General features: G+C 19.6%; 3 protein-coding genes across 3 annotated transcripts; 1 reads left to right on the forward strand and 2 right to left on the reverse strand.

The window, feature by feature from the left end:
- Nucleotides 1-1,404: 1,404 nt before the first annotated feature.
- Nucleotides 1,405-4,410, reverse strand: LOC122499651. Its single transcript, XM_043608105.1, has 5 exons — nt 4,039-4,410; nt 3,562-3,730; nt 2,942-3,143; nt 2,569-2,757; nt 1,405-1,529 (listed from the first exon to the last, which is right to left on the reverse strand). Exons 1-5 carry the CDS (start codon nt 4,116-4,118, stop codon nt 1,405-1,407), a joined length of 765 nt encoding a protein of 254 aa, XP_043464040.1. The 5' UTR covers nt 4,119-4,410.
- Nucleotides 4,411-9,857: 5,447 nt separating this feature from the next.
- LOC122499652 lies at nt 9,858-12,863 on the reverse strand. The gene is made up of 5 exons (XM_043608106.1): nt 12,492-12,863; nt 12,015-12,183; nt 11,395-11,596; nt 11,022-11,210; nt 9,858-9,982 (listed from the first exon to the last, which is right to left on the reverse strand). The coding sequence occupies exons 1-5, from the start codon at nt 12,569-12,571 to the stop codon at nt 9,858-9,860; spliced, it is 765 nt and encodes a 254-aa protein (XP_043464041.1). The 5' UTR covers nt 12,572-12,863.
- A 1,206-nt stretch (nt 12,864-14,069) lies between these two features.
- On the forward strand, nt 14,070-20,602 carry LOC122499593. The gene is made up of 7 exons (XM_043608041.1): nt 14,070-14,131; nt 14,256-14,342; nt 14,570-14,656; nt 15,750-15,972; nt 17,083-17,137; nt 17,511-17,705; nt 20,484-20,602. Exons 1-7 carry the CDS (start codon nt 14,070-14,072, stop codon nt 20,600-20,602), a joined length of 828 nt encoding a protein of 275 aa, XP_043463976.1.
- The last annotated feature ends 635 nt before the right edge of the window (nt 20,603-21,237 follow it).

Raw genomic sequence — 21,237 nt, forward strand, 5'->3', positions numbered from 1 at the left:
AGGAAAGTGGAGTAGAATAAGATAATCAAAAATGTAAGTTTTTATTATATTACGATGTAATATTTAGTCTTGTTATTAATATAATACATACACATTATTAATTAATTATTTATTAATTCAATAAAAAATTTTTTAATATTAATTAATAATTTTTTTCAGAATATATCTTTATTTTCCTGGAAACAGAAGTTATCCGAAAAATTTCATCGAATTAACTATAATAATCAAACGATTCTTTTGTTTTTAAAATAATTTTTTAAAATAATTATTTATTTATTTACAATAATATAAATGAAAATTGTAATAAAGGAATTGATTCACAATTGTTGATTCACAAATGTTTGAAAAATACTATTGTTCACTATGTATTGAATAGTTAATTAAAATTAATTAGAATTGTAATCAATTTTTCTAAACAAGTGTTTAAATGTAATAATACTATTTAATTCATATTGATTAATTACAAATTTTGATTTTTTTAATGTAATAAATTATTTTTAATAAATCAAAAAAAATTGTTTAAAAGTTATGAAATAATATGAAGATTTTATATAAATAATAAATACTTGAAAAACTATTATCTATAGTAAATTTAATTTTTTGTTAATTTATATATAAAATATTATTTAATTAAATTATCATTTATTTTAGTTATTAAAATTATTATAGGTAATAATTAATACTTAAGAAAATTTTTAAAAATAGACAATCAATTTTAAGTAGAGATTCACGAAGAGGTAAGAGGTAAGTAACCTTCCCTCAATTATTTTATGACTTACATAATTCAAATCTTTTTCAATGAGTTGCATACTATCAACCGTATGTGGAACAGCTTCTATCTAATTTCAAGTTTTATTTTTTAATAATAATATTATAATTAATTCAAAAAATTATTTATCTTTATAATCATTTAACTTTTCTTATATTAAAATAAAAAAATTTCTTCCTGAGAAAGCAAAAAATATCCATGATATTAATATAATTTTCAAATTGTTTGATGAGTTAATTTATATATGTCAATCACTTAATTTTTAATTATAGAAAAATAATAATTAGTTCAAAGTTTTAATTTTTAAAAATTTCAATCCTTATTGCATAATTTTATATTAATTGTTTAAAAATTATTAAATTCAAACTATTATTATTTTTATAATTTTTAATTTCAATTCTAACAATATTTTAATTTATTCTAAAAATAATAGATACACAGAAAATGTTTTTAAAACATTTATTTTTTAAATCTTTAATTGAACAATTATTTAAAACATCAATAATTTTATTTGAACAAGTATAAACTATTATTATTTTTGGTTTGCAATTATAATTTTTTTTCGAATAAAAGAATTATTATTTTATCATAAAATAATCAGTTGATGATATAAGTCAGATAAAATAATAAACGCCTTAATTTTTATCTGTAATATCTTTTTCCATTTTCTTCGATCCTTTTAAAAGATTAATAAAAGTCATTCTTGGAGTGTTTAATTGAGTAATCGAGTTCATGCTATCCACAGTCAGAAATACTGGTTCTATAAAAATAAAAATAATTCAAATTAATGGTCGAAAATTGTTTGATAATAATAATTTATAATAGAATAAAATTCTAAGAATATATTTTTTATTTTAAATGATTTTTAGTACAAATAAATAAATTGTTTTCTATGACCTTTAAGTAATAGTAACAAAAACACAAGAAATATTTTTAATTAATAGGGTAAGTGTACCAATTGCCGAGAATGTTCCCTTTGTCGATGTTACCATGCGGTAATAACCAAAAAATATTGTCTAAAATGTCTCATTTGTTTGTGTATATAATATATTAATATATTTTTTTCACATTTATAACGCATAAAAAAAATATTTATTACTTTTTTCATTTATAATGTCCTACACTATTTAAATAAAATTCAAAGTTTGTTTACTCAACAAAAGGAACCATCCTTGACAATTGGTACATTTACCCTACATTTATTATTATTTTTTAAAAATCTTTAATTGTAAAATTATTTGAAACATCAATAATTTTATTTTAAAAAACATTAATTATGATTATTAATGATTATTATTATTAATAACTTAAAGGAATTAAAATTTTCAATTTAAATATTTTGAAATGCAATATTTTTTAAAATTGTTATTGTAACCTTTCTAAAATTATTTTCAAGATTTAAATTATTTACTTTTTAAATTTTTCACTAAAATTTTCTCAAAATTGATTATTAATACTGTACTTATAAAATAATAATTTATTTATTTAATAAAAATTATTATATTTTAATCATTTTTATAAAATTTTTTTAGAATTCAATTAATTTATTTAAAGAAAAAAATTTATTTAAAATAACTCCTAGAATTTTCCTTTAAAGTTTTAATTAATTTTTTATAAATAAAATTTGTTCAAAATTATTTAACTTTTTAAAAATTTAATTTAAAATTCAATTAATTCATAATAGGTTTTTAAAAATTAAATTAATCTTTCAAATAAATTCAATTTCAATTCGGTAAAGTTCAATTATTGTTAGGAATAGAAATTTTTTTTTTTAAATTTAAAAGAAAATTGAAACTTACTTTTCCAATTCATAACACCTTGCACTTCAATTGGTTCACCTTTTTGAATTTTTATTGATTCCTGAAATGATTTTATTCTGATTTCCAGTTGATAAATTCCATCAGTTATCGAACCACACGTGAAACGGAATTCGTTAGTCCTTTCGTCAATCACCTTATTAAAAGGTGTTTTTAAATATCCTCCAACTCCTATCGAAAATAAATAAAAAGTAGGAGATCAATTGTTTGTAAATATATATCTATCACTTTAATTAATCAAAATAAATTAAGACGGGAACGAGTTATAAATTGTATTTTGACTATTTAACACATCTTGCAGGATTGAAAGTGCATTATTAAAATTCACAACATTTATTTATAATTAATAACTTACGGATAATGTTTGTTGATGCACTGGCAATTTCCTGAAATACTGTGAATTTTGGTATTACTACCGTACGTTCTACTTCACTTTTCGGGATCATGTAATTGGTAATAACAGTATTGGATTGAATTAAGAGTTCATAAGGAACAGTTCCCTCGTTGAATTTTCCTATTGATTGAGGTTTTGCTGAAGCACCATCAATATGAAGAAACTAAAAGAAATTTTTGTTTTAAAAATTAAGGTTATGTTATTATTAGTTAGTGGTCACATGCTCCATATTTTTCATTATGGGTCCATTTAACTATCAGATTACTTATTCTTCAAAAGTATTTTAAATTTAAAAACATTTATTTTGCGAAAATTTATGAAAATTTGGAAACTAATTGAATCGTTTTAAAGAATTTTTTTTATAATTTTTAAGAATAGTTTTTTAATTTCTAATATTAGCAAATTTAAAATAATGGAAATTCTCTAAACAACAAAAATAGTAGCTTTTAGTGGTTTGAAATCTAAAAAAGTACCCAAATAGTAGTATTACATAAAAAAGTTTTAAATAGATTTTAATAGATGAATGCGAAGATTAAGTTTATATTTTTTTACTAATAATTTTTCTAAAATTTTGTACTTACCATATTCATTTTAATTAAATGTTCAACTCGTTGAATTTCATCATTCCATACTTTCACTTGAACTCGATGTCCTCCATTGTTTTTAATGAAAAACTTAAAAATCATATATTTTGTGTTTTTGCCTACTACTTGTTTCGCTTCAATTACATCGACGACTCCAATCATTTCACTAAAAACAATAATAAATATAAATAAATATATATATAACTAATTTATTTATTTAACATTATAATAAAAATATATTTTTTGCTTCTTAATATTTTCTTCATATATTAAAACAAAATTTTATATTTTTTTATATAATAATAATGAAAATATACTTTATTTTTAAATCGAAAATTATTAAAAGTAAAATAAAATTATATTTATGATATAATTTGAAGAAATATATATAGAGCACTTTCTTTGTGTTATAGTACAAATAATTTTTTTATACAACTTAAATGGAAATTATTAAAAATATGTTTATATACTTACACAGTTGAATCAAATATTTTCACTTTTTCTATCATTTCATCCGATGATACAAAAACGTTCTCGGGTAAAGATTTAGACATTTTGATTTAGTTTTAATTAGCAATAAAAAGCACACGACTTTAATTGATTTTATATGCCAATAATTCCCTTTCTTTTTTTTGTATACTAAAATATTCAATCACCATTGAATAAAAAATTATAAGTAGATATGTCGACTCTATAATGGGATTTGAAACATTTATTTGACTATTTAGGGTGCTCTCACATAATTAAGTATTAATTGTAATAAATGATTAAAAGCCTTTCTTTAATGTGATACTGACGGTCGGCTGCCATCATATGTTTTTGTTTTGGATTACGTCATTGATACATCGCGGCACGTGTTGCACGAGCGACTATTTTTGCCTTATACAGTGGGGAATCCACACTTTCAGATAATTGGGAATCCACACTTCGAGCAAAGATGCATATGAACGACACGAAATAACATCACGCTTATGGAGCACTCACAGCTCTGCCTGCCTGCGCAGGCAGTAATTGGAGTAAGAGAGAAAGTCAATTAGAGTGAAAGAGACAGTAAATTCAAATTTGTATTGCTGCCTACTAGCTGTGAGTGCGCCTTTATATGCATCTTAGATCGAAGTGTGGAATCCCCATAATAAAGAGTCAACATTACAATAATTTCCATTAATTAATTTGAAAGGTTTTCAAAATTATGGTGAAAACGTATTACGTAAGGGTGCGATCTTATGTGTGCAGAATACGTTAACCGAAAGCAGAAAATCATGAGAGTGAAAAGAACAATATCTACCTATCTCTTTCGCACTCATGATTTTCTGTTTTCGGTCGATGTATTCTGCTATAATGGGATTGCACACTAAGGCCTAAGCGCAAGATAAAGTATGTGTCAGAAAAGGACAGAGATATATATTTGTGTCACTTTCTATTTCTTGCATTTCATGCGCCAAAGACTTTCGCGAAGCAATTGTGAATTGGACTTGAGAAAATATAAATTTTGAGGTTATGTTATTTTCTAACCATGAAAAAAATTGAGCAATTTTCTATTCTATTATGCATTTTAGCCTTATTTTATAACAAAACAATATTTATAAAAAAATAAAATGGTAAGAAATTTTTATTATTGTAATATCTTTTGGTTTTAATAATTTTTAAAAATTCTAAAACGTTTAAAAATTAATAGAATATTTATTTATTTTTTTAAGAAGTTTTCTATTTTTAAATAACACAGAGAAACAATTATTTCCAAAATTATGTATTCAAAAAAAGATTATTTTTATTTTTTGAATATTCAAATTAATCATATACATTATTTACGTATATATGAAAATGATTGTTTTACTTTTTTAAATATTTTTGAATTACTTAATATTATATACGTCATTTACGTATAATATATATATATATATAAATATTTAAATTTACGCGACTCAATTTTTTCTGATCTTCGTTTGTTTTAAAATTTACACTAAATCTATTGAATTCAGCGTCCTTTCGGTTCGACGAAAATTAATTACAGAATTATAAACTATTATAAATCAAATAATTCCTTAATTAAAAATGAATAAAAGTGATTTAACGGAAAGTGATGAAAATATTCTTATTGAAATAGAAGATAATGGGTAAGAAACATGATTTTATTATTTAAAGATATAAATCACATTCAATAAATGGGTAATTTATTTTAGAAATATGTTTAATATTAAAAAAAAATTTTAATCACTTTATATTTAATAATTGCAGGCCTCAAGATACGCCAAGCGAAAATGGAGATATCTCTTTTACGCCTTCCGAAGTTTTGGAAGAAGTTGAATTACGCAATTGTAGCATGTAAGTTTAAAAAATTTATTATGAAACGCCATTTTAATTTAACTTAGAAAATATAAATTTTTTATTTTAAATATTTTTTAATTATTTTTAATTTACTTTTATTTATTATACATATTTATATTTTTATTATATTATTTATTATTATTATTAATTATTATTATATTATAATATAATTTTAATTTTCAAATTTTTCTTATAAAAATTATTATTAAGGCTGTAGCAATTTAATTAAAATAATATGCAACTGAATTCTACACACAAAAAGAACACAATTTTTTATTTTAATTACACTTTTTTAGTTTAATTAGTTTAATTATTTATTTAACACTAAATAGCCGCAGAAATAAAACTTGAAAATGAAAATAATAAATATATTTATTATCGTGAAAGAATAATTCTACACAAACTACAAAAATGTAATGAAAATAAAAAAAGTTTATTTTCCTTTGTGTAAAATACAATTGCGTTAAATTTTTAAAAACGTTTATTTATTAATCTAATAATTATGAAAATTCATTTATTTTTATAAAATAATTATTTATTTTTTGTATTACAGAGAAATTGTGGGATATGTGGACACTATACGAGCTACAAGACTAGTCAAGAAAGAAGCAGAAACTGACAAAGATGGAAAAAAAAATGAGATTGAATCAGAAGAGCAAAATAATAAACTAAAAGTTTTTTCTTTTTGTTTGAATAACAACAATGGGGCCAAAGTTGAAGTCAGCGTTTGGAATAAACAAATCGAGAGAATTGAAAACATTATTAAAATCAACCAGGTAAAAAAATTAAAAAATTATAGTAAAACCAAATAAAACTACAGGCGAACAATCACGCTTTAAATTTTCCCAATTTTATTCAATTTTTTGAATAAAAAATTTTTTCCAATTATATTTTATTTCAAAAAGTACGATTATATTTTTGAGTTACATTTAATTTTTTAAAATATTATTTAAAATAATAATTTTTAATACTAAGCAAATAATATGTATTAACATTAGATTTATATTAACGAAATTGAAAAAATTATCTATTTTAAAAATTTCTTGACATTATGCAAGAAACAAATGTTTTCAAAATTTCTAAATGAAATTAAACAAATTCAAAATTTTTTTTTTTCTTAATTAAAACTTTTAAATCTTATTATTCTTTTTCCATAAAATTTTAAACTTTATATAATAAAATATTGAAAAATATTTTCAAATTAATTATTTCTAAAAATTGTAACTAATTCTTCCAAAATTAAAATATTTTAATAGAAATTTTTTAATTACATTATATAAACCTTTAAGAATTTTTAAAGAAAAATATTATGTTTGTAATTAATAATTTTTTAAAATAAGTATTTTAATAATTTTATACTTTACTTTTTTTTCATTTTCGAAAAAATTAATTAAAAAAATCTTTATAAAATAATTTATTTTTAAAACTGAAGTGTATTATATGAAGCATTTAAATGTAAATTCAAATAATTACTATTTTTTCTATTCATTACTTTTATTTATTAAATAAATACTATTTTTTTAAAACCTACTTTTTCATAATTTATATTCAAATTAAATCTTTTAAATATTCATTCTTTTATTTTTGTAAAATAAATATTTAAATACTTGTTTTTCTTTATTTGCCTAAAATTTAACAATTTTTTTTACTATTGCCCTACGACAAATTTTTTATGACAATTTGAACTACAAATCTTTCAAAATTCATTCATTCATTATATTCAAAATTTTCATTACTATTTTTTTTTAATTTTTAAATTAATTAATTAACAAATTAATTTTCTTTTAGATTCTACATATTGCCGGAGCAACAGCAGAATATAAAAATCCGAATTATAATTTGGGTAATGTCAACTACGAGCTTCAAATAAAATCAAATACTGTCATAACAATTCTTGGCTTATTTAATGTCAAGAAAGAAGAAAATAATCAAGAAATCCAGACAATTAAAATGGATAATATTCAAGATCAAAAAGATATTATCAGTAAGTAAAAAAAATTTTAATTTTGATATTTGGATTTCGGATTCTAATGTTACAAATCTTGATTTTGATATTTAGATTTCGGTTTTTAATTTTTGATATTTGGATTTCGGATTCTAATGTTACAAATTTTGATTTTGATATTTAGATTTCGGTTTTTAATATTAAAAATTCAGTTTCAATTTATTGCTTTTAGTTGTCATTCCTGCTATTAATTAAATACAAATATATTTATATATATTGTAAAATAACCATTATTTAAATTACTATATTATTTAAAAAAATAATAAATAAAATTACATATTAACAATCTTTATTTTTATTTAGAAATGGAAGGATATATAAAATCTAATTTTCGTCAAAGGAAGTATAACATGCAATCTGAAATTGTTAATTACGGAATTGGATCAATTACCGACGGCGAATTTAAAATTGATGTCAGGATCTACAATTTTCCAGAAACAGAACATAACTTCGAAAAAGGAGATCCAGTTTCAGTAACTGGATTTATTAAATCTTATAGTAAGTAAAAATATCACAATTTGTGATAAATATCACTCTCTTTGTTTGTTAAACCCATTTTTCATTGTTTATCCCCTCTTTATTTTCTTATAAGTTAATTAAATTCTATAAAATACCTTAATATATATAAATAATAATGTTCATTACAAGAATTCAATTATTTTCAAAAGTAATCAAATTTTTTGACAAAATTAAATTATTTTGAAAATTTTTAACGAATATCTCGTCAAGAATTAAATTATTTTTATAAATAGAAAAATTTTTTAACAAAAATTAAATTACTTTCAAAAAAATTTAATAAAATCATTTGCAAAATTTAAATTATTTTAAAAAAAATTTACGCAATTAACTGATTGTCAATATTTACTATTTCATAAAATTTAATAATTAAGAGGCTGGATGCTATGTGTTACGCGTCATTTACTTAACATAGCACGTAACACATTATAGCATCCAGCCCTTCAATTAAAAAAAATTTTTGACAAAATTATACTAAAACACTAAATTATTAATTTCATAAAGAATAAAATTTCATTTAGAAAATTAATTATTTTCAAATATTTTTAATATTTACAATTTTAAATAAATTTTTCGAAAACTGCAATTTATTCTTAAAAATTCTATTAAAACTTAACAACAAAATTTGATTTTAAAAAACATTCAATTTAATAATAATTTTTTTATATTCCAGAAAATCTACCATACATTGCAGTTCATGAAATCGACAACATTCAAATCATTAATGGAAAACCAAAAATGCCTATACAAAAAACAATTTTAGGCTATAAAAACGTAAAAATAAACTAATCAATGTTTTTTTTCAAATTTTTTGACAGCAGTTGGTAGTCTAACTCATTTAGGGAACTACGATTTGACCCCTCAATTTTTCTAACATTAACTTTAATAAAAAAAATTGTAATAATAAGTATTTTATAAATATATAAATACAATAAATTTCAGTTTGTATTAAATTCCATTTGAATTATTTATATATTATTATAAAAAAAAAATAACTTAATAAAAAATAACTTAATAAAAACTTAATAAAGTTAAAAATAACTTAACTTAATAATATTTATTAAGATTTTAATTTTCAAAATTGTTTAAAAGATTTAATTATTTTTTGTAAAATTTTTAAAAATTTTGTATTTATTTTTAAAGAATTATTAAATTCAAAAACTATTATTATTATTTATTAAAAACTTTTTTTTTAATTTTTACTTTCAATTCTAACAATATTTAAATTTATTCTAAAAATAATAGATACACAGAAAATGTTTTTAAAACATTTATTTTTTAAATCTTTAATTGAACAATTATTTAAAACATCAATAATTTTATTTGAACAAGTATAAACTATTATTATTTTTGGTTTGCAATTATAATTTTTTTTCGAATAAAAGAATTATTATTTTATCATAAAATAATCAGTTGATGATATAAGTCAGATAAAATAATAAACGCCTTAATTTTTATCTGTAATATTTTTTTCTATTTTCTTCGATCCTTTTAAAAGATTAATAAAAGTCATTCTTGGAGTGTTTAATTGAGTAATCGAGTTCATGCTATCCACAGTCAGAAATACTGGTTCTATAAAAATAAAAATAATTCAAATTAATGGTCGAAAATTGTTTGATAATAATAATTTATAATAGAATAAAATTCTAAGAATATATTTTTTATTTTAAATGATTTTTAGTACAAATAAATAAATTGTTTTCTATGACCTTTAAGTAATAGTAACAAAAACACAAGAAATATTTTTAATTAATAGGGTAAGTGTACCAATTGCCGAGAGTGTTCCCTTTGTCGATGTTACCATGCGGTAATAACCAAAAAATATTGTCTAAAATGTCTCATTTGTTTGTGTATATAATATATTAATATATTTTTTTCACATTTATAACGCATAAAAAAAATATTTATTACTTTTTTCATTTATAATGTCCTACACTATTTAAATAAAATTCAAAGTTTGTTTACTCAACAAAAGGAACCATCCTTGACAATTAGTACATTTACCCTACATTTATTATTATTTTTTAAAAATCTTTAATTGTAAAATTATTTGAAACATCAATAATTTTATTTTAAAAAACATTAATTATGATTATTAATGATTATTATTATTAATAACTTAAAGGAATTAAAATTTTCAATTTAAATATTTTGAAATGCAATATTTTTTAAAATTGTTATTGTAACCTTTCTAAAATTATTTTCAAGATTTAAATTATTTACTTTTTAAATTTTTCACTAAAATTTTCTCAAAATTGATTATTAATACTGTACTTATAAAATAATAATTTATTTATTTAATAAAAATTATTATATTTTAATCATTTTTATAAAATTTTTTTAGAATTCAATTAATTTATTTAAAGAAAAAAATTTATTTAAAATAACTCTTAGAATTTTCCTTTAAAGTTTTAATTAATTTTTTATAAATAAAATTTGTTCAAAATTATTTAACTTTTTAAAAATTTAATTTAAAATTCAATTAATTCATAATAGGTTTTTAAAAATTAAATTAATCTTTCAAATAAATTCAATTTCAATTCGGTAAAGTTCAATTATTGTTAGGAATAGAAATTTTTTTTTTTAAATTTAAAAGAAAATTGAAACTTACTTTTCCAATTCATAACACCTTGCACTTCAATTGGTTCACCTTTTTGAATTTTTATTGATTCCTGAAATGATTTTATTCTGATTTCCAGTTGATAAATTCCATCAGTTATCGAACCACACGTGAAACGGAATTCGTTAGTCCTTTCGTCAATCACCTTATTAAAAGGTGTTTTTAAATATCCTCCAACTCCTATCGAAAATAAATAAAAAGTAGGAGATCAATTGTTTGTAAATATATATCTATCACTTTAATTAATCAAAATAAATTAAGACGGGAACGAGTTATAAATTGTATTTTGACTATTTAACACATCTTGCAGGATTGAAAGTGCATTATTAAAATTCACAACATTTATTTATAATTAATAACTTACGGATAATGTTTGTTGATGCACTGGCAATTTCCTGAAATACTGTGAATTTTGGTATTACTACCGTACGTTCTACTTCACTTTTCGGGATCATGTAATTGGTAATAACAGTATTGGATTGAATTAAGAGTTCATAAGGAACAGTTCCCTCGTTGAATTTTCCTATTGATTGAGGTTTTGCTGAAGCACCATCAATATGAAGAAACTAAAAGAAATTTTTGTTTTAAAAATTAAGGTTATGTTATTATTAGTTAGTGGTCACATGCTCCATATTTTTCATTATGGGTCCATTTAACTATCAGATTACTTATTCTTCAAAAGTATTTTAAATTTAAAAACATTTATTTTGCGAAAATTTATGAAAATTTGGAAACTAATTGAATCGTTTTAAAGAATTTTTTTTATAATTTTTAAGAATAGTTTTTTAATTTCTAATATTAGCAAATTTAAAATAATGGAAATTCTCTAAACAACAAAAATAGTAGCTTTTAGTGGTTTGAAATCTAAAAAAGTACCCAAATAGTAGTATTACATAAAAAAGTTTTAAATAGATTTTAATAGATGAATGCGAAGATTAAGTTTATATTTTTTTACTAATAATTTTTCTAAAATTTTGTACTTACCATATTCATTTTAATTAAATGTTCAACTCGTTGAATTTCATCATTCCATACTTTCACTTGAACTCGATGTCCTCCATTGTTTTTAATGAAAAACTTAAAAATCATATATTTTGTGTTTTTGCCTACTACTTGTTTCGCTTCAATTACATCGACGACTCCAATCATTTCACTAAAAACAATAATAAATATAAATAAATATATATATAACTAATTTATTTATTTAACATTATAATAAAAATATATTTTTTGCTTCTTAATATTTTCTTCATATATTAAAACAAAATTTTATATTTTTTTATATAATAATAATGAAAATATACTTTATTTTTAAATCGAAAATTATTAAAAGTAAAATAAAATTATATTTATGATATAATTTGAAGAAATATATATAGAGCACTTTCTTTGTGTTATAGTACAAATAATTTTTTTATACAACTTAAATGGAAATTATTAAAAATATGTTTATATACTTACACAGTTGAATCAAATATTTTCACTTTTTCTATCATTTCATCCGATGATACAAAAACGTTCTCGGGTAAAGATTTAGACATTTTGATTTAGTTTTAATTAGCAATAAAAAGCACACGACTTTAATTGATTTTATATGCCAATAATTCCCTTTCTTTTTTTTGTATACTAAAATATTCAATCACCATTGAATAAAAAATTATAAGTAGATATGTCGACTCTATAATGGGATTTGAAACATTTATTTGACTATTTAGGGTGCTCTCACATAATTAAGTATTAATTGTAATAAATGATTAAAAGCCTTTCTTTAATGTGATACTGACGGTCGGCTGCCATCATATGTTTTTGTTTTGGATTACGTCATTGATACATCGCGGCACGTGTTGCACGAGCGACTATTTTTGCCTTATACAGTGGGGAATCCACACTTTCAGATAATTGGGAATCCACACTTCGAGCAAAGATGCATATGAACGACACGAAATAACATCACGCTTATGGAGCACTCACAGCTCTGCCTGCCTGCGCAGGCAGTAATTGGAGTAAGAGAGAAAGTCAATTAGAGTGAAAGAGACAGTAAATTCAAATTTGTATTGCTGCCTACTAGCTGTGAGTGCGCCTTTATATGCATCTTAGATCGAAGTGTGGAATCCCCATAATAAAGAGTCAACATTACAATAATTTCCATTAATTAATTTGAAAGGTTTTCAAAATTATGGTGAAAACGTATTACGTAAGGGTGCGATCTTATGTGTGCAGAATACGTTAACCGAAAGCAGAAAATCATGAGAGTGAAAAGAACAATATCTACCTATCTCTTTCGCACTCATGATTTTCTGTTTTCGGTCGATGTATTCTGCTATAATGGGATTGCACACTAAGGCCTAAGCGCAAGATAAAGTATGTGTCAGAAAAGGACAGAGATATATATTTGTGTCACTTTCTATTTCTTGCATTTCATGCGCCAAAGACTTTCGCGAAGCAATTGTGAATTGGACTTGAGAAAATATAAATTTTGAGGTTATGTTATTTTCTAACCATGAAAAAAATTGAGCAATTTTCTATTCTATTATGCATTTTAGCCTTATTTTATAACAAAACAATATTTATAAAAAAATAAAATGGTAAGAAATTTTTATTATTGTAATATCTTTTGGTTTTAATAATTTTTAAAAATTCTAAAACGTTTAAAAATTAATAGAATATTTATTTATTTTTTTAAGAAGTTTTCTATTTTTAAATAACACAGAGAAACAATTATTTCCAAAATTATGTATTCAAAAAAAGATTATTTTTATTTTTTGAATATTCAAATTAATCATATACATTATTTACGTATATATGAAAATGATTGTTTTACTTTTTTAAATATTTTTGAATTACTTAATATTATATACGTCATTTACGTATAATATATATATATATATAAATATTTAAATTTACGCGACTCAATTTTTTCTGATCTTCGTTTGTTTTAAAATTTACACTAAATCTATTGAATTCAGCGTCCTTTCGGTTCGACGAAAATTAATTACAGAATTATAAACTATTATAAATCAAATAATTCCTTAATTAAAAATGAATAAAAGTGATTTAACGGAAAGTGATGAAAATATTCTTATTGAAATAGAAGATAATGGGTAAGAAACATGATTTTATTATTTAAAGATATAAATCACATTTAATAAATGGGTAATTTATTTTAGAAATATGTTTAATATTAAAAAAAAATTTTAATCACTTTATTATATTTAATAATTGCAGGCCTCAAGATACGCCAAGCGAAAATGGAGATATCTCTTTTATGCCTTCCGAAGTTTTGGAAGAAGGTAAATTACGCAGTTGTAGCAAGTAAGTTTAAATATTTATCATGAGATACCATTCTCATTTAACTTAGAAAATATAAATTTTTTATTAATTTTAAATTTTTAATTATTTTTTATTTAATCTTATTATTTATTATACATATTTATTTATATTTATTATATTATAAATCATATTTAATAAAAGGGTAATTTATTTTAGAAATATGTTTAATATTATAAAAAAATTTAATCATTTATATTTAATAATTGCAGGCCTAAAGATATGCCAAGCGAAAATGAAAGCATCCCTTTTACGCCTTCCGAAGTTTTGAAAGAAGTTGAATTACGCAGTTGTAGCATGTAAGTTTAAAAAATTTATCATGAGAAACAATTCTCATTTAACTTAGAAAATATAAATTTTTTATTTTAAATTATAGTTAATTTTTAATTATTTTTTATTTAATTTTATTTATTGTACATATAATTTATATTTATTCATTATATTATTTATTATTATTATATATTTTAATATGTAATCAATTATTATAATTTTGATTTCAAAATTTCCGTACAAAAAAAATTATTAAGGTTGTAGTGATTTTATAAAAATTATATGCAATTATATTATGCACAGAAGAAAATACAATTATTTTTGTTTTAATTACACTTTTTTAGTTTTATTGTTTATTTAACACTAAATAGCTGCACAAATAAAACTTGTAAATTAAAATATAAATATATTTATCATCATGAAAAAATAATTCTACATAAACTCCAAAATGTAATTAAAATAAAAAAAAAATTAAACTAAATTAATCAAATTAATTTAGTTTTATATCGACTCGATCCTAAATTAACTAAATTAGTTAAGTTTCGTGTCGACTCAAAACTAAATTAACCAAATTAATTAAGTTTCATATCGATTCGAAACTAAAGTCCAAAAAAATTTAATATTTCGTGGCAATAAAAAAATTACTAAAAATATTTGAAATAATTTATCATACATGAAAACCTGGTTCACTTTTTTAAATTTATTTTCTATTCAAATCTGCATATACTACTTTATATATCTATTATTAATTAAGGTTATGATAGTAATAATATTAATTCTTTAAATATTTTTTTTTTATTTTTTAATTGTAAATAAATAATTTAGTTTCTCATACACTTATTTTCGATTTGCATTTAAAAAAATCCAATTTTTTTATTTTGAAATTTAGTTTTTTTAATTTAGTTTCGAATCCACACAAAACTAAACTCAGTTTTTTAATTTAATTGTCAACTCATAAATTAAAACGAAACTAAACTTTTGAAACGGTCCCTGAAAAAAAAAATTTGTTTTCTTCTGTGTAAAATTTAATTGCGTTAATTTAAAAAAAAAATTTATTTATTAATTCTATTTATTAAAATTCATTTATTTTTATAAAATAATTAATTATTTTTTCTATTACAGAGAAATTGTTGGCTATGTGGACACTATACGAGCTACAAGAGTAGTTAAGAAAAAAGGAGAAAATGACAAAGATGTAAAAAAAAATGATAATGAATCAGAAGAGCAAAATAATAAACTAAAAGTTTTTTCTTTTAGTTTGAATAACAACAATGGGACTAAAGTTGAAGTCAGCGTTTGGAATAAACAAATCGAGAGAATTGAAAACATTATTAAAACTAACCAGGTAAAAAAATTAAAAACTTATAGTAAAACCAAGCAAAACTACAGGCGAACAATCACGCTTTAAATTTTTTTCCAATTATATTTCATTTCAAAAATACGATTATATTTTTAAGTTATATTTAATTTAATTTTTAAAAATATTATTTAAAATTTTTTAAATATTATTTAAAATAACTTTTAATACTTAGCAAATAATATTCATTAACATAAGATTTATATTAATGAAATTGAGACAATTTTTTATTCTTATAATTTTTTAACATTATTCAAGAAGCAAATTTTTTCAAAATTTCTAAATTAAAATAAATAAATTCAAAATTTTTTTTCTTAAAAAAACTTTCAAAATTTATTATTTTTTTCTATACAATTTTAAACTTTAAATAATATTATTGAAAACTATTTTGAAATTTAATTATTTCTAAAAATTATAACTAATTTTTCAAAAATATATATACAGTCAACTTTCGATAAGACAAACTCGAAGGGAGACCAAAAAAACTTTGAGTTATAGAAAAGTTTGAGTTATCAAATGTTAATAATGCTTATAAGGAATGAACGGGACCCAAGAATTACTTTGACTTACCGAGAAATTTGAGTTATCGCGCTTTGTCTTATCGAGAGTTGACTGTATATATATTCTTGAATTAATTAATTAAATTATATAAACCTTTAAGAATTTTTAAAGAAAAATAATATGGTTATAATAATTAATAATTTTTTAAAATAAGAATTTTAATAATTTTATACTTTATTACTTTCCATTCATTTAAAAAAAATTTTTTTTTTAAATAATATATTTTTAAAAATATAGTATATTATATAAAGTATTATATAAAGCATTCAAATTTATCTTCAAAAAATTACTATTTTTCAAAAACCTAATTTATTTACAATTTCCAAACTAAATCTTTCAAATATCAAACATTTTTGTAAAATAAATACTTAAATACTTATTTTTTATTTGCCTAAAATTATAAAATACTTTCAATGTAAAAATACCATTGAACAAATTTTTTATGAAAATTTAAATGGTTGTTCAAAATTCATTACAGACCATTAAATTTTTTTTTAGTTTTTAAAGTATTTAATTATCAAATTAAATTTCTTTTAGATTCTACATATTGACGGAGCGACAGCAGAATACAAAAATCCGAATTATAATTTGGGTAATGTCAACTACGAACTTCAAATAAAATCAAATACTGTCATAACAATTCTTGGCTTATTTAATGTCAAGAAAGAAGAAAATAATCAAGAAATCAAGACAATTAAAATTGATAATATTCAAATTCAAAAAGATATTATCAGTAAGCAAAAAATATTTTGATTTTGATATTTAGATTTCAGATTCTAATGTTAAAAATTTTAGTTTTGATATTTGGGATTCAGTTTTTAATGTTAAAATTCAGTTTCAATTTATTGCTTTTAGTTGTCATTCCTGCTATTAATTAAATACAAATATATATGTAAAATAAGCATTATTTAAATTATTATTTGAAAAAAAAATAAAATTACATATTAATTTTTATTATTATTTAGAAATGGAAGGATATATAAAAACTAATTTTCGTCGATTGAAATATGAATACCAATCCCAAATTGTTAATTACGGAATTGGATCAATTACCGACGGCGAATTTAAAATTGATGTCAGGATCTACAATTTTCCAGAAACAGAACATAACTTCGAAAAAGGAGATCCAGTTTCAGTAACTGGATTTATTAAATCTTATAGTAAGTAAAAATATCACAATTTGTGATAAATATCACTCTCTTAGTTTGTTAAACCCATTTCTCATTGTTTATCCCCTCTTTATTTTCTTATAAGTTAATTAAATTCTATAAAATACCTTAATATATATATATATAAATAATAATGTTCATTACAAGAATTCAATTATTTTCAAAAGTAATCAAATTTTTTGACAAAATTAAATTATTTTGAAAATTTTTAACGAATATCTAGTCAAGAATTAAATTATTATCTTTATAAATAGAATAATTTTTCACGAAAAATTAAATTACTTTTAAAAAATTTTTATAAAATATATATAAATAATAATGTTCATTACAAGAATTCAATTATTTTCAAAAATAATCAAATTTTTTGACAAAATTAAATTATTTTGAAAATTTTTAACGAATATCTCGTCAAGAATTAAATTATTATCTTTATAAATAGAATAATTTTTCACGAAAAATTAAATTACTTTTAAAAAATTTTTATAAAATATTTGCAAAACTTAAATTATTTTAAAAAAATTTAAGCAATTAAATGATTGTCAATATTTACTATTTTCATTAAATTTATCAAGAAAATTAATTATTCAAAAAATTTTTTTAAAAATTATAATAAAACACTAAATTACTTTTATAAATAAATAATAAAACTTCAATTAGAAAAATCAATTATGTTCATCAAGAAATTTCAAATATTTTTAATATTTAGAATTTTTAAATAAATTCTTCGAAAACTAAAATTTATTGTTAAAAATTTTATTAAAACTTAACGAAAAAATTTCATTAAAAAAAAATTAATTAAGTAAAATAATAAAATTAGTTGCAATAATTAAATTATTTTAATAAATAATAACCATTAATTCGTCGTACGAAATAAATTATTTTTGAAAATTTTTAAGTAATTCTAAAAAAGAATTAAACTTTATCTTAAGGGAATTTGAACCATTATGACATCACGTATTTAGAACAAATGCTTTGAACAAACTGTGACGTCATAATGGTTCAAATGCCCTTAATATAAACTACAAACAACTATTTTGATAAATAACAAAATTCATCAGAATATTTTTTTGGATCGAAAAAAAATTTTAATTCTTTCTAGAAATCAGAGAAAAATTAGAGAAAAACAAAATTAAATATTTTTGGCAAATCCATTTTAGCAAATATTGAAAAATTTAAAGTTATTTAAAAATGGAAAATCTTTTATTTTTATTCTCAAAAATTTTGAAATTATTAGAACAGGGTGTTTATAAGAATATTGTAACTAAAAATTAAAATTTTCAAAAATTTTAATTTTAACCCTTTTCAAAATTCAATTAAGAATGTTTGAATTTAAGAATGTTTTTAATATTTCAATTATAATTTAAAATTTCACGTGAAATTTATTTTTAATCCATTTTTATTAAAAAATTCCCGAGAATTCAATTATTTAAATACAAAAATAAATAATTTATTCAGTAATTGCATGTTTTTTAAAATTTAATTTGTATGAAGAATTTTATCAAAAAGTTTTAATAACAATATTAAATTCTTACGACGAATTTAAAAAAAAATTGTAAGAATAAATGCAATTTTCTATCATTTTATTCAAATCTTATAAAAGTAATTGAAATTCTGCGATAAGTTTGTTATTTATGAAAATAATTGAAATATTGGAACGTTAATTTTATTTAAAATTTTAAAGAATTGAATTCTTGTAAAGAATTTTCGTTTTATAAAAATAATTGAATTCTAGAAAAAAATATTATTTATGAAAATAATTAATTTCTTGTGAAGAATTTTATTCAAATTTTTTTAAATAATAAAATTGAATTTTTATAAAGAATTTTATTATAAAGTTTTAATAACAATATTGAATTCTTACGAAGAATTTAAAAAAAATTGTAAGAATAAATGCAATTTTCTATCATTTTATTCAAAACTTATAAAAGTAATTGAAATTTTGCGATAAGTTTGTTATTTATGAAAATAATTGAATTATTGGATCGAATTTTATTTAAATTTTTTTTAAAAATTTAATTCTTGTGAAGAATTCTTTTTATAAAAATAATTGAATTCCAGAAAAAAATATTATTATTTGTGAAAATAATTAATTTCTTGTGAAGAATTCTATTCAAATTTTTTTAAATAATTGAATATTTCAGAATTTTTAAAAACTTTTTAAAAATAATTAAATTTTAGTAATAAATTGAAAACACCCTAATTGAAATCTGACAAAGAATTAAAAATTATTTTTTTTTAATAATTAAATTGCTTTAAAGAATTTTATTTTTTACGAAAATAATAGAATTCTTTCGAAGATTCTTTACAGACATTTTTGACAATAATTGTATTTGTAGAAAAATGTTATATTTGTATTCTATGACCGATTTTATTATAATTATTTATCAAATTTATAAAGTATTTTATCAACATTTTTAAAAATAATTAAATTCTGAAGAAAGAACATAATTAATTTCTACAGAAAAATTTTATTCAAATTCCTTTAAGTAATTGAATTTCCATAAAAAATGTATTATTTGTGAAAATAATTGAATTCTTAAGAAAAAATGTATTGAAAATAATTGAATTGTATAGGAAAATTTTATTAAAATTGTAATTTAATGAACTAAATCTTTTAAAAAATTAAACAAATATTCTTAAAAATAATAAAAATTTATCTAAAAATATAAATTTTTTAATAATCAATTTTACTTATTTCGAAAGAAATTATTTGTATTACTATAATTAAAATAAATATATAAAATTAATTATAATTTTTTTACATTTCAGAAGACGTACTACCATACATTGCTGTAAATGAAATGGATAACATTAAAATCATCGAAGGAAAAGAAAGAATGCCTTGGGAGAAAACCATATTAGGCTTCAAAATCGCCAACATAAATTAATCAATGTTTACATTCTATAATTATTTTATTTAGTTTTCCGATTCGATTCCTCAATTATTCTACATTAACTTTAATTAACATCAAACGTGTAATATTAATTATTGCAAATAAAAACAATAGATTATTGCATAATTTTTTGTTTATTATTAAAAAATAAAAATATTATTAATTATATTATAAACTTATTTTTTATAATTTTTAAATTCAATCATAATAATATTTTAATTTATTCTAATTTATTCTAAAAATAATATATTTTAATAAAAATTTATATAAAAATAATTTCTAAAAAATTAAAGTAACAATTTATATTTTTTATTAAATAAAATAATAATTTTACACCTAAGTTATATTTAATTATTAAAAAAAAATAAACCAATCACTCCGAGTCAAAAATTTTTTAAAAATCTTAATTCCTACGGAAAAATAATAAGTAAATATTAATTTCAAAATGTAGTTATTTGTATTTTTGAATAAATTTACAATTAAGAGAATTCGTAAATAACTGTAATAGTAGAATAAAAAAAAAAGTTCAAAATTTTTAGTATTTAGTTTTTTGCAAGTTGTTTATTATTAATATTTAAAGAATACAGAAAAAAATTAGGTAAAAAACTTAAAAAATTTTTAAAGTTATA

The sequence above is a fragment of the Leptopilina heterotoma genome, unplaced genomic scaffold (genome assembly GCF_015476425.1).
Source record: "Leptopilina heterotoma isolate Lh14 unplaced genomic scaffold, ASM1547642v1 Lhet_17, whole genome shotgun sequence".
Classification (NCBI taxonomy): domain Eukaryota; kingdom Metazoa; phylum Arthropoda; class Insecta; order Hymenoptera; family Figitidae; genus Leptopilina; species Leptopilina heterotoma.

Coding starts and splice junctions, on each gene's coding strand:
- LOC122499651 (XM_043608105.1), bottom strand. CDS start 4,118: ATGTCTAAATCTTTACCCGAGAACGTTTTTGTATCATCGGATGAAATG. Junction 2,758..2,941: donor TGCATCAACAAACATTATCC/GTAAGTTATTAA, acceptor TATTTTCGATAG/GAGTTGGAGGATATTTAAAA. Junction 1,530..2,568: donor AGGTGTTATGAATTGGAAAA/GTAAGTTTCAAT, acceptor TTATTTTTATAG/AACCAGTATTTCTGACTGTG.
- LOC122499652 (XM_043608106.1), bottom strand. CDS start 12,571: ATGTCTAAATCTTTACCCGAGAACGTTTTTGTATCATCGGATGAAATG. Junction 11,597..12,014: donor ATTTAATTAAAATGAATATG/GTAAGTACAAAA, acceptor AATTTCTTTTAG/TTTCTTCATATTGATGGTGC. Junction 11,211..11,394: donor TGCATCAACAAACATTATCC/GTAAGTTATTAA, acceptor TATTTTCGATAG/GAGTTGGAGGATATTTAAAA.
- LOC122499593 (XM_043608041.1), top strand. CDS start 14,070: ATGAATAAAAGTGATTTAACGGAAAGTGATGAAAATATTCTTATTGAA. Junction 14,132..14,255: donor ATTGAAATAGAAGATAATGG/GTAAGAAACATG, acceptor TAATAATTGCAG/GCCTCAAGATACGCCAAGCG. Junction 14,657..15,749: donor GAATTACGCAGTTGTAGCAT/GTAAGTTTAAAA, acceptor TTTCTATTACAG/AGAAATTGTTGGCTATGTGG.